General features: G+C 42.1%; 1 gene segment (V, D, J or C); it reads right to left on the reverse strand.

The window, feature by feature from the left end:
• Positions 1–9,518: 9,518 nt before the first annotated feature.
• LOC112254509 lies at positions 9,519–12,113 on the reverse strand. The segment is given in 2 exon segments: positions 9,519–10,107; positions 12,064–12,113. Coding segments are annotated over 2 exon segments (333 nt in total).
• Positions 12,114–15,185: the final 3,072 nt, after the last annotated feature.

Here is a 15,185-nt window from a genome sequence, read left to right on the forward strand (position 1 = left end):
CCACTGGCTGAGAGAAATTATCATTGTTTTTGGGCAGAATTATGCAAGGTTTTATGTGTTCCTGTATGTGTGTACTGGTCAGTTTAGCTCAGAAAATGCCGCCCTCGTCAATCTAACGCCATAGGCGGCCACCTAATCCTGCCTAATGAGCGGGCTGGCCGTGCCAATGATCACTGGAAGGTGGAAACTGACTGGTATTCCTCTTTTCCATGGATATCAATATGTTACCATAGCATATTACCATAACACTAATAAACAGATAAAGTGATATATGTTCAGAAGTTACATGATATATGACTTTTAAAAATCTCCATTATTCATTGTAGTTTTTGTCTTACTAAATAAATAAATAAATAAAAATAATAGCATTGTATTTATGCCCTTTTTATTCACGTAATTGAATATTACTTGAAAGTTACAATCGCTTCAGGCTCCCAAGCACTCAAAAAATCCACAAATGGACTTTACAACCAGCTGTGGAAATCCAATGGATGTGATCATCAACAGAGGCGTATTCACTTTTTTTATGAGTAGGTTACGGACTGTTAGCTCTGTGAATGAGACCTGACGCTGGATTCAACATGAGACACATGTAAACTACTTGTACATAAACTATCATCATAAAGTATAATACCCATTTTATCTGTCATTAATTACATGTTGGCATATCTGTTATGTCTCCCTTCCTGAATCCACCATAGAGGTTTAAATCAGACAGTCCCTCACATCTGGCCCAGTCCAGGGTATTTCAGACAGTGAAACTGTTCATCTGCTAGACTGGTAGCTGTGGGAGTGAAACTGAGATTTACATAGACAGGGCTGGGTGGTTCTGCTTGTCTCAGAATAGAGCAGCACTGTCACCAGATGTTCACTCTGTTCCCAGGGGGTTGGAGGTAGAGAATACTATATATTGAAGATGTGAGACATTTGTCCACATAATATTAAATGTATTGCAATTAAGCAAAATACAGGAATGATCACATTGGTGAGAGTCCGACATATCGAACAAATGTTCAATAGCGTTAGACTAAGTCTATAAATCAAGCAGGTTAAAAAACTTTTCAAGAAAGATGAATAAGGAGTACCATGTAGTACATGTGGCTTGACCTCTCCTGTTAATCTGTTAACATTGTATTATCTACACCTCTCCTGTTAATCTGTTAACATTGTAGTCTAGACCTCTCCTGTTAACATTGTATTATCTAGACCTCTCCTGTTAACATTGTATTATCTAGACCTCTCCTGTTAACATTGTATTATCTAGACCTCTCCTGTTAACATTGTATTATCTAGACCTCTCCTGTTAACATTGTATTATCTAGACCTCTCCTGTTAACATTGTATTATCTAGACCTCTCCTGTTAACATTGTATTATCTAGACCTCTCCTGTTAACATTGTATTATCTAGACCTCTCCTGTTAACATTGTATTATCTAGACCTAACATTGTACCTAGACCTCTCCTGTTAACATTGTATTATCTAGACCTCTCCTGTTAACATTGTATTATCTAGACCTCTCCTGTTAACATTGTATTATCTAGACCTCTCCTGTTAACATTGTATTATCTAGACCTCTCCTGTTAACATTGTATTATCTAGACCTCTCCTGTTAACATTGTATTATCTAGACCTCCTCATTGTATGTTAACATTGTATTATCTAGACCTCTCCTGTTAACATTGTATTATCTAGACCTCTCCTGTTAACATTGTATTATCTAGACCTCTCCTGTTAACATTGTATTATCTAGACCTCTCCTGTTAACATTGTATTATCTAGACCTCTCCTGTTAACATTGTATTATCTAGACCTCTCCTGTTAACATTGTATTATCTAGACCTCTCCTGTGAAAATAGTAGTATTGTCACGCCCTGGTCAAAGTATTTTGTGTTTATCTTTATGTATTTGGTCAGGCCAGGGTGTGGCATGGGGTTTTTGTAATTGTGGTGTGTTTGTCTTGGGGTTTTGGTGGTGGTATTGGGATTGTAGCTTAGTGGGTTGTCTAGCAAGGTCTATGGCTGTCTGGAGTGGTTCTCAATCAGAGGCAGGTGCTTATCGTTGTCTCTGATTGGGAACCATATTTAGGCAGCCATATTCTTTGAGTTTGTCGTGGGTGATTGTCCTTAGTGTCCTATGTGTACTCTCTGTTAGTTTGCACCAGATAGGCTGTTTCGGTTTCGTTTATTGTTTTGTGTAGTGTTCGTGTTTTCTTTGTTGTATTAAACATGGATCACAATCGACACGCTGCAGTTTGGTCTGACTCTCCTTCATCACCACTAGAAAACCGTTACAGAATCACCCACCACCAACGGACCAAGCGGCGTGTCAACAGGCAGGAGCAGCCGAAAAAGGAGATGCTCAACAAGGATTTCTGGTCATGGGAGATCTTCGACGGGAGAGGATCCTGGGCTAAACCAGGGGAGTGTAGCCGCCCAAAGGAGCAACAGGAGAAGAGGCAACAGAGGCAGCAGCAGCAGGAGCAGCAGCAGCTACAGTGGGAGAGGTTGCACCACCTGGAGAAATGGACATGGGAGGAGGAATTGGACGGTAAAGGACCCTGGAATGAGCCTGGAGATTATTGTCGCCCCAAAGCCGAGCTGGAGGCAGCAAAAGCAGAGAGGCGGCATTATGAGGAGCTAGCACGGCAGAGCGGATGGAAGCCCGAGAGTCAGCCCCAAAATTTCTTGGGGGGCTCACAGGGAGTATGGCTATGCCAGGTAGGAGACCTACGCAAACTCCCTGTGCTTACTGGGGGCTGGAGAGACCGGGCAGGCACCGTGTTATGCTGTGGAGCGCACGGTGTCTCCAGTGCGGGTGCACAGCCCGGTTCGGTATATTCCAGCTCCTCGTATCGGCCGGGCTAGAGTGGGCATCGAGCCAGGTAAGGTTGGGCAGGCTCGGTGCTCAAGAGCTCCAGTGCGCCTGCACGGTCCGGTCTATCCAGTACCACCTCCACACCCCAGCCCTCCGGTAGCAGCTCCCCGCACCAGGCTTCCTGTGCGTGTCCTCGGTCCAGTACCACCAGTACCAGCACCACGCATCAGGCCTACAGTGCGCCTCGCCTCTCCAGCGCTGTCGGAGCCTTTCTCCTCTCCTGCGCTGCCTTCCTCCGACACAGCGCTGCAGGAGTCTCCCGCCTGTTCAGCGCAGCCAGAGCTGCCAGTCTGCATGAAGCAGCCAGAGCTGTCAGTCTGCATGGAGCAGTCAGAGCTGTCAGTCTGCATGGAGCAGCCAGAGCTGTCAGTCTACATGAAGCAGCCCGAGCTGCCAGTCTGCATGAAGCAGTCAGTCTACATGGAGCAGCCAGAGCTGTCAGTCCGCATGGAGCAGCCAGAGCTGTCAGTCTACATGAAGCAGCCCGAGCTGCCAGTCTGCATGAAGCAGCCAGTCTACATGGAGCAGCCAGAGCTGTCAGTCATGGAGCAGCCAGTCTGCAGTCTGCATGGAGCTGCCAGTCTGCATGGAGCTGCCAGTCTGCATGGAGCTGCCAGTCTGCATGGAGCTGCCAGTCTGCATGGAGCTGCCAGTCTGCATGGAGCTGCCAGTCTGCACGGAGCTGTCAGTCTGCACGGAGCTGTCAGTCTGTAAGGAGCTGCCAGTCTGCAAGGAGCTGCCAGTCAGCACGGAGCCGCCAGAGCGGTCAGTCTGTAAGAAGCCGCCAGAGCTGTCAGCCTATATGGAGCAGCTAGTGCCGCCAGTCTGCCCAGCGCCGCCAGTGCCCCCAGTCTGCCCAGCGTCGCCAGTCTGCCCAGCGCCGCCAGTCTGCCCAGCCCCGCCAGTCTGCCCAGCATCGCCAGTCTGCCCAGCACCGCCAGTCTGCCCAGCACCGCCAGTCTGCCCAGCGTCTGTCTGCCCAGCGTCGTCAGTCTGCCCAGCGTCGCCAGTCTGCCCAGCGCCGCCAGTCTGCCCAGCGCCGCCAGTCTGCCCAGCGCCGCCAGATCTGCCCAGCGCCTCTTCCAGATCTGCCCAGTCAGCCAGACTCTTCCAGATCTGCCAGTCAGCCGACTCTTCCAGATCTGCCAGTCAGCCAGACTCTTCCAGATCTGCCAGTCAGCCAGACTCTTCCAGATCTGCCAGTCAACCAGACTCTTCCAGATCTGCCAGTCAACCAGACTCTTCCAGATCTGCCAGTCAACCAGACTCTTCCAGATCTGCCAGTCAACCAGACTCTTCCAGATCTGCCAGTCAGCCAGGATCTGCCAGTCAGCCAGTCTGCCAGTCAGCCAGGATCTGCCAGTCAGCCAGGAGCTGCCAGTCAGCCAGGATCTGCTGAAACCACCAGCCAGCCAGGAGCTGGTAGATCTATCTACCTGCCTGAGCTTCCTCTCACTCCTGAGCTTCCTCTCACTCCTGAGCTTCCTCTCACTCCTGAGCTTCCTCTCACTCCTGAGCTTCCTCTCACTCCTGAGCTTCCTCTCACTCCTGAGCTTCCTCTCACTCCTGAGCTTCCTCTCACTCCTGAGCTTTCTCTCACTCCTGAGCTTTCTCTCACTCCTGAGCTTTCTCACTCCTGAGCTTTCCTCACTCCCGAGCTTTCTCTCAGTCCCGAGCTTCCCCTCAGTCCCAAGCTGCCTCGGTCCCGAGCTGTCCTTCAGTCCCGATCTGCTCCTCAGTCCAGTGGGGTTCTGGGTGAGGACTACTAGGCCATGGTCGGCGGCGAGGGTGGACTATCCAGGGACGAAGGGAGAGGGGACTAAGACATTAAAGGAGTGGGGTCCACGTCCCCGCGCCGGAGCCGCCACCATGGACAGACGCCCACCCGGACCCTCCCTATTGTTTTGAGGTGCGTTCGGGAGTCCGCACCTTAGGGGGGTTCTGTCACGCCCTGGTCAAAGTATTTTGTGTTTATCTTTATGTATTTGGTCAGGCCAGGGTGTGGCATGGGGTTTTTGTAATTGTGGTGTGTTTGTCTTGGGGTTTTGGTGGTGGTATTGGGATTGTAGCTTAGTGGGTTGTCTAGCAAGGTCTATGGCTGTCTGGAGTGGTTCTCAATCAGAGGCAGGTGCTTATCGTTGTCTCTGATTGGGAACCATATTTAGGCAGCCATATTCTTTGAGTTTGTCGTGGGTGATTGTCCTTAGTGTCCTATGTGTACTCTCTGTTAGTTTGCACCAGATAGGCTGTTTCGGTTTCGTTTATTGTTTTGTGTAGTGTTCGTGTTTTCTTTGTTGTATTAAACATGGATCGCAATCGACACGCTGCAGTTTGGTCCGACTCTCCTTCATCACCACTAGAAAACCGTTACAAGTATATTGTGTTAGTATGAACTACTGGTTGATGACGATTTGGTTAGAACATAAACAACTAAATCAATGAGGTTTAGATCTGATAGTTTCATAGAAACGGTGAATCCGGCTTGATGAATATGTTGCTGTATCATTCAACAACATTTAAGATTAAAGTCTATTTGGGTTTATTGAATGAGACAAGGACAATATTTGTTCCAAAGGGAAATCTTTATTTTCCTGTATTCATCAAAGCAAACATTCCTACAGTATCTAATAGTAATAAAACAGAACACATCACATTTAACACTGATACAACCTCAGTCTACAGAGGGTTGACACATGAAATCAAGCAAAGCCCCCTGTTAGTCTACATGTCAGTGATAAATAAGACAGAGAACATCTGATCTCAGAACAGAGTCAAAGAAGAGGAACCAGCAGCCTCCCTCCACAGGGTTGTGTCATTGAGGGGTCCTACCCAGAACAGTCAGCCTTCCTCAAGGTCTTGGTGACTGGAGTCTGGGATTTCTGCTGGGCTTCACAGGTCACCTCTCCTGCCTTGGTCCAAACAAGTATAAAGTGGTTAAATAACTAGAGTTGCTAGTCATATGGTGTCAGTTATACATGTTATGCAGATATTGTTGACGAATGGATCTGATCAGAACAGCCAAGTCATATTAATAGTATTTACATCACATATCATCCATGTTGGATTATGAAGTCAGTTACAACCTTAACTGAGACCCTTTGTCTTCACACTAACAGTGAAGTCTACCATGAACAGAATGCAACAATGATGAATACTATATACAATACTATTAGTTATTATACCAGAATTGGGAGTTATAGTCAGCAGTCATACAAACCAGACATAAATAAACTTACAATTTATCATTTTGATTCAATAAAATGTTATTTGAAAGAAGGCTCATTCAAAAGTATTGACTCACGACAACAAAAGTGAATAAAATGATACATTTTGTTGTTTACTTACTTCCAACATCTAGTCTGGTGCCACTACCAAAAGTGTACCACTGTGATACAATCCCTATTTGTAACGTCTGCTTCCAACTCACACTCTCAAACACCTAGATCCCCTCTAGCTCACTGTCCAGATCCCAATCACCTGAATTCTGTTCACACACCTGTATGTCATTTACACACACTATTTAGTTCAGTTCTTTTCACCCCGTCATTGTGAGGTATTGTTTGTTTTGTGACACACTTCTATTCGGAGCTCTGTTTTTCCTGTATTCAGTCCTGTGTATGATAGTTTTTGGCTTGCCTCACTAACGATGCCTTTTGCCTATTCCCTGTCTGTACTTCAGCCTAACGGATTTCCTGTTATCAACCTCTTGCCTGATCTCCCGGACTACATTACTAGCCTTGTCCCTGCCTGTACTGTTGCCTTTTTGGACCCCTGTGTATGACCTTCTGCCTGTCCCTGGACACAGCTACCTGCCTCCTCCTGTTGTCCTTTACAAACAAACACCTGCTGCGCCCTGCATTGAAACCAGCTCTCTGTCTCCCATCATGTTCATTACACTATTACTGCTGGTTCAAAAACCTCTCTGTGTTGTGATGCTGCAGCTGTTACAGTGAAGATCACTCATACAGAATCATAATCAACACTAATACACTTTAACATCTTCCAGGTAAAACAAACACTTCATATAAGCTGTTTCTAGATAATAAAAATATGAATTGTGTCTTAAATCCAGATATGAGTCATTTTTCCTTCCTCTGTGTATCAGATGTTCTCCTAGTCTGGAGGTACAGTCCAGCATTAGATCAGTGTTGCTAGTATTCCTCCATATTGTCCATATGAAAGACAACAGCAGCAGCAGTAGTGATAGTGATCATGTTGTATATTCCTTTATTAAACATGTTGATCTCACATTTAACAGTGGAGGTAAAGTCACAGAGGACAGACAACACTACCAGAGGAATCCTAGCAGCTTTAGTTTAGAGAAGTGTTCACTAACTGATTAGAGGAACTTACATGAGAGACCGAGCATGAGTGAACAGACAGTTCATTATATCTGATCATCATCAGAATAATAATATAATGGTGGTGTGACATAAAAGTTACCATACATTAGTCATCAGATAAAACAGTTGCTGTTTGATGTTGTTAAAGGGGCAGCAGGTAGCTAGTGGTTAGAGTGTTGGGCCAGTAACTGAAAGGTCACGTTCAAATATTTGGGTCGACAAGGTGAAAAATCTGTGATGTGTCCCTTTGAGCAAGGCACTGGCAACCCTAATTGCTCCAGGGTCGCAAGGATGACTAATGGCAGATTGGAATATGACCCCACATTCTGAGGCTGTCTCAGGGGAGTTGGGCATAAAACAAAACATGTTTCATTTACATGTTGAAATAGGACAAATATAAGCACCCACCTAATTATTATAAAAGAAAGCTCATGCAAGCCAAAATATATTCTGATGGGATACTACTTGGAACCTGAAATAGATTTGAAACATTAATTTGCATAATGCATCTGTCCTGCTGCTCTAAGAGCATTTATATCCCTGTGAGTTTAACACTTCATGACTGAGAGCTGTTCTTCATGACAACAGAACCCACAACAACCATGACTTTTATCACCATCTTCATCTGGACACTTGTCTTCTGCATACAAGGTTACAATTTTCAGAATGTATTGTTGAAAATGAATAAATCTAATTGAATCTATAAATGTTACTATTATCTATAATAATGTATTCATTACTATATTTCAGATATTTCATTTATAGAAATGTTTTTACCATTCAATTTCAGAATCCAGAGGACAGTACACTCTGACTCAGACTCCTGCAGTGAAAGCTGTTCTGCAAGGACAGACAGTCACTCTTGACTGTAAAACCAGCAGTGGTGTTACAGTGGTTACTATCTGCCTGGTACCAACAGAAACCTGGAGGAGCTCCTAAACTCCTTATTTACAGATAAACAACACTTCAGTCTGGGACTCCATCTAGATTCAGTGGCAGTGGATCTGGGACTGACTTCACTCTGACCATCAGTGGAGTCCAGGCTGAAGATGCAGGAGATTACTACTGTCAGAGTTACACTATCCCAACAGTGTTTGGGTGTTCACACAGTGATACAGAGCCGTACAAAAACCTCCCTCAGTCAGACTGCACAGTGACTGAGGGAGAGGTGCTGAGGAGGAAGAGACATTGAACACTGAACACTGACTGAACTACTTTGAAAATATAACGTTTTATAATGAAACCTTCATTCAGATCACATGTTCTCCATCGTCATCAACAGTATCATCATCATTCACCATCACCATCATCATCATGTCATTGTTGACTCATTATATTTGTCACAACCTGAAAGTACATCTATAAATGTTATTTGATGCTTTAAAACACACACAATAATCAGTCCATATTCACAGATGTAAAAAAAATGAACAATGGTGATGTTACATCAGCATCAGCACCATAAAAAGAATCTCCATATGAACCTCACAACCAAACATGTGATGTGATCATCTAGCATTATATGAACTATCTTGATGAGCAGGTTACTGACTGTTACATTAGTGAATGAGACATGATGCTGGGCTCAAATATTAAAAATGTTTATGCACATATCTAATTTAAGTATGATGTCCATTTATTACTGATTACTTATGCATCTGTTATGTCTCCCACCCTGAATCAACCATACACGTTCAAACCAGTCCACTCCCCCACATCTGGCCCAGCCCAGGATATTTCAGGCATTGAAACTGTTCATCTGCTAGACTGGAAGTTGTGGGAGTGAAACTAAAATTTACATAGACAGAGCTGGGTGGTCCTGCATGTCCCAGAATAGAGCTCTAATGTCACCAGATGTTCACTCTGTTACCAGGGTGTTAGAGGTAGAGAAGACTCTATGACTATCTTGCAGATGTGATACTGGTAATATTATGTGGACAACTTTTTAAATAAATGTATCTAAATGCAGGTGTGAGATATCGATCAAATGTTCAATAGCATTACATTATTGTATTTATAAATCTAGAAGTCAAGCAGGTCAAAAACTTCTGAGAAATATGAATAAAGAGTACCTACTGTACTACAAATGGCTAAACCTCTCCTGTTAATCTGTGAAAATAGTAGTATCCTTTGTTAGTATGAACTACCTGTTAATGACGTTGTGGTACATAAATAACTAAGCAATAAGGTTTAGGTCAGATAGTTTTCATAGAAACTGTGAGTCCTACTTTAAGAATATTTTTCTATGTCATTCAACATTTAAGACTCAAGTAAAATTATTGAAAGAGACAACAACATATTTGTTTCTAAGATAAGTCTTTATTTTCATCTATTCATCAAAGCATCAAAGCAAACATTCCTACAGATTCTAATAGTTATATAACAGAAAACATCACATGTAACACTGATACAACATCAGTCTACAGAGAGGATTGACACATGAACTCAAGCAAAGCCCCCTGTTAGTCTACATGTCAGTGATCAATAAGACAGAGAACATCTGATCTCAGAACAGAGTCAAAGCAGAGGAACCAGCAGCCTCCCTCCACAGGGTTGTGTCACTGAGGGGTTCTACCCAGAACAGTCAGCCCTCCTCAAGGTCTTGGTGACTGGAGTCTGGGATTTCTGCTGGGCTTCACAGGTCACCTCTCCTGCCTTGGTCCACTCCTGGGCAGTGAGAGTCAGGGTGCTGCTCCAGCTGTACAGGCCATCCTTCTCCAGGACCGTAGGACTGGCCTCCTGCTTCTGGTTGGTCCCGTCCACTTTCCAGCTCAAGGTCCAGTCTGAGGGGAAGCCCTTGTTGGCCAGACACATCAGTGTGGCTGTTGTTGTACTGGACAGCTCCTCACTAGAGGGGGGCAGGACGGTGAGGGTGGGGGCACTGTTACCTGGAACAAACAGAACACATCAACTAAGTAATTACAACAAGTACAGCTTTAGTAAGAGATTATCTTCAGAAAAGTACTCATCAAAATATAGTGAATTGGAAATGCCATCTAAATATGAATGTAGAAGTTGGATTGTTGAAAAGATGTGGAGAAAACACTAAGGCAATTGATACAAAGCAGATTTATGAACCAAACAAGTATAAAGTGGTTAAATAACTAGAGTTACTAGTCATATGGTGTCAGTTATACATGTTATACAGATATGGTTTAGGAATGGATCTGATCAGAACAGCCGACTCATATTCATAGTATTTACATCACATATCAAACATATTGGATTATGAAGTCAGTTACAACCATAACTGAGATCCTTTGTCTTCACACTAACAGTGAAGTCTACCATGAACACAATGCAACAATGATGAATACTATATAAAATACCATTAGTTATTATACCAGAATTAGGAGTTATATTTTGCAATTATACAAATAAGACATGTATTTAAACCTAAAATGTATCATTTTGATTCAATAAATATTTATTTGAAAGAAGGCTCAGTCAAAATCTAAATTTAACCAACATTTTTTGAGTTAAAGACAATAAAAATATAACTAAACAAATCGCACACAAACAATAATACACAGTAATACACAATGCAACAACTATATTCCATATTATGAAATAGTTATCATACTAGAACTCTCCTCTGCAATCCATCAAACCACACATTTAAATAAACACCTACATTTGAACATGTTATTTAAATAACATTTCATTTGAAAGAAGGCTTAGTCAAAAGTAATTGAACAAAAATATATTTTTTAGGAAGTAAAATACGTAAAATAACAATATTTTCATGGAGACAGAGTTTCACAGAGTAAAATACCCCCCAAAATAATCAGAAAGAAATATCAAAGAGCGTGTTACTTACTTCCAACATCTAGTCTTGTGCCACTACCAAAAGTGTACCACAGTGATACAATCCCTATTACTGCTGGTACAAAAACCTCCTGCATGTTTGGCACTCTTCATTTCTTTAGACTGTGGTTCAAATAATTAACTCTACTATAGTATGAATACATTTCAGAAATGAATTATTCTACTCAATGAGAAATAAAGTGTTTTTCATGTTGATTTCCTTAACATGGACCAAACCTGACTTTTTCTTGTACATCTCCTACTACTGTAGGTGCAGCATGTTTATTCATACAACTAATCTAAAATGTAGGCTAACGACTTTCATAGTTTAAAGTCAGGTCAAATTTGATTAGATAATAACATTCATATTAAAATTGGCCATAGTATGTGTAGGCCTTGTGTATTTTGTTTAAATCATCTAAAAAAGTTAATTTGAAAAATCCTCAATATCAAGGCAAAACGTATAGAGAAATTGAAACACGACATCAAAAGGTGAATAAAGAGAGAGTTAATTTTGTTCTTTACTCACTTCCAACATCAAGTCTGGTACCGCTACCAAAAGTCCACCACAGTGATACAATCCCTATTACTGCTGGTACAAAAACCTCTCTGTGTTGTGATGCTGCAGCTGTTACAGTGAAGATCACTCATACAGAATCATAATCAACACAGATACACTTTAACATCTTCCAGGTAGAACAAACACTTCATATAAGCTGTTTCTAGATAATACAAATATGAATTGTATCTTAAATCCAGATAGTAGTATTTTTCCTTCCTCTGTGTATCAGGTTCTCCTAGTCTGGAGGTACAGTCCAGCATCAGATCAGTGTTGCTAGTATTCCTCCATATTGTCCATATGAAAGACAACAGCAGCAGCAGTAGTGATAGTGATCATGTTGATTATTCCTTTATTAAACATGTTGATCTCACATTTAACAGTGGAGGTAAAGTCACAGAGGACAGACAACACTACCAGAGGAATCCTAGCAGCTTTAGTTTAGAGAAGTGTTCACTAACTGATTAGAGGAACTTACATGAGAGACCGAGCATGAGTGAACAGACAGTTCATTATATCTGATCATCAGAATAATAATATAATGGTGGTGTGACATAAAAGTTACCATACATTAGTCATCAGATAAAACAGTTGCTGTTTGATGTTATTAAAGGGGCAGCAGGTAGCTAGCGGTTAGAGTGTTGGGCCAGTAACTGAAAGGTCACGATTTCAAATATCTCGGTCGACAAGGAAAATGTGAAAATGTGTTGATGTACCTTTGAACAAGGCACTGGCAAACCCTGGTCTCGAACCTACTCTCCAAGGATGACTCAAGGGGAGTTGGAATATGCAAAAAACACATTTCCAATTCACAAATGGGCATAAAACAAACGTGTACATGTGGGAAATAGGACAAATTTAAGCACCCACCTAATTATTATAAAAGAAAGCTCAACCAAGCCAAAATATATACTGATGGGATACTACTTGGAACCTGAAATAGATTTGAAACATTAATTTGCATAGTGCATCTTCCCTGCTGCTCTAAGAGCATTTATATCCCTGTGAGTTTAACACTTCATGTCTGAGAGCTGTTCTTCATGACAACAGAACCCACAACAACCATGACTTTTATCACCATCTTCATCTGGACACTTGCTTTCTGCTTTCAAGGTTACAATTTTCAGAATGTTTTGTTGAAAATGAATTAAATCTACACCGTCGACATCTATATCAATGTTACTATTTCTATTCAGAATTATTCATTACTATATGTAATATTTCATTTATAGAAATGTTTTTATTCTCTGTTTCAGAATCCAGAGGACAGTACACTGTGATTCAGACTCCTACAGTGAAAGCTGTTCTGCCAAGACAGACAGTCACTCTTGACTGTAAAACCAGCAGTGATGTGCATGGTGGTTACTGTCTAGCCTGGTACCACCAGAAACCTGGAGGAGCTCCTAAACTGGATCTGGGAGTGACTTCACTCTGACCATCAGTGGAGTCCAGGCTGAAGATGCAGGAGATTACTACTGTCAGAGTTTACACTGGCCTGGTAGCACTCGGTGGTTCACACAGTGATACAGAGTCGTATTAAAACCTCCCTCAGTCAGACTGCACAGTGACTGTACTGATACAGCTGGGACCTACTGCAGGTGCTGAGGGAGGAGATGATCCAGTACAATTACGCAATGTGTAGTAGAGATGAACAACAATAGAGTCAAACTAAAGCTATGTCTAGAAGACCTTAGATCATAACTGATCACTAAATGTTTCTCCTGACTATTAACTACATGTTGACTCTGTTGAGTAACTCAAGGAAAACCATCAACCAATCTGGATAGAGATGATGTGCAAAGATCCAAATCCCTAAAGATGACCTGTGCTTTAAATAGATAGAATTTAATCAATATGATTCGAAGACATACAATAAAGCCCTAAACATTACCCATACATCCTCCCTCACACCACTGTGGTAGTTCCAGAGAGCAGCAGGTGAAGCAGGAGACTGGAGATGTCAGAGCTCTGGGAGATCTCCTTTCAGATCAATCAGTCAGCAGCACTACAGTCCACACAGGCTGCAGTTACTGAGCCTGACCACTCGAGGGAGACATAGAGCAGCTACTATCTAATAACACATTAATAACAATATGCTCCATTTGTAGATGTCTACAATCAATGCATCAGTCCCCATTCAGCACTTATATCTCAAACCATGTCAGTCCTTACATAGCTATCAGGATTCTACATCACATCAGTTTGACTGTCCAGGAAGACTATTTACACATTTTATTTTTTTATTTAACTTTTATTTAACTAGGCTGTCAGTTAAGAACCAATTCTTATTTACAATGACGGCCTACCCGGCCAAATGCTGATGACGCTGGGTCAATTGTGAGCCCCATAAAGGACACTTTTTGCATTAGCAGCACATGCTGCAGTGCTCTGGGAGTGTTTATAGCCCTGTGAGTTTAACACTTCATGACTGAGAGTTGTCCTTCCTGACTACAGAACCTACAACAACCATGACTTTTATCACCGTCTTCATCTGTATATTTTCCTGTGTCTCCAAGGTAATATATTTGACAGTAAATGATGCAAACCATTGCAATATTAGGCTATATAACCTTATTACAGTTTAAGAAAATAAGTATAAAGTGGTTAAATAACTAGAGTTGCTAGTCATATGGTGTCAGTTATACATGTTATGCAGATATTGTTGACGAATGGATCTGATCAGAACAGCCAAGTCATATTAATAGTATTTACATCACATATCATCCATGTTGGATTATGAAGTCAGTTACAACCTTAACTGAGACCCTTTGTCTTCACACTAACAGTGAAGTCTACCATGAACAGAATGCAACAATGATGAATACTATATACAATACTATTAGTTATTATACCAGAATTGGGAGTTATAGTCAGCAATCATACAAACCAGACGTAAATAAACTTACAATTTATCATTTTGATTCAATAAAATGTTATTTGAAAGAAGGCTCATTCAAAACTATTGACTCACGACAACAAAAGTGAATAAAATGATACATTTTGTTGTTTACTTACTTCCAACATCTAGTCTGGTGCCACTACCAAAAGTGTACCACTGTGATACAATCCCTATTTGTAACGTCTGCTTCCAACTCACACTCTCAAACACCTAGATCCCCTCTAGCTCACTGTCCAGATCCCAATCACCTGAATTCTGTTCACACACCTGTATGTCATTTACACACACTATTTAGTTCAGTTCTTTTCACCCCGTCATTGTGAGGTATTGTTTGTTTTGTGACACACTTCTATTCGGAGCTCTGTTTTTCCCGTATTCAGTCCTGTGTATGATAGTTTTTGGCTTGCCTCACTAACGATGCCTTTTGCCTATTCCCTGTCTGTACTTCAGCCTAACGGATTTCCTGTTATCAACCTCTTGCCTGATCTCCCGGACTACATTACTAGCCTTGTCCCTGCCTGTACTGTTGCCTTTTTGGACCCCTGTGTATGACCTTCTGCCTGTCCCTGGACACAGCTACCTGCCTCCTCCTGTTGTCCTTTACAAACAAACACCTGCTGCGCCCTGCATTGAAACCAGCTCTCTGTCTCCCATCGTGTTCATTACACTATTACTGCTGGTTCAAAAACCTCTCTGTGTTG

Source organism: Oncorhynchus tshawytscha, linkage group LG15 (genome assembly GCF_018296145.1).
Source record: "Oncorhynchus tshawytscha isolate Ot180627B linkage group LG15, Otsh_v2.0, whole genome shotgun sequence".
Taxonomy (NCBI): Eukaryota; Metazoa; Chordata; class Actinopteri; order Salmoniformes; family Salmonidae; genus Oncorhynchus; species Oncorhynchus tshawytscha.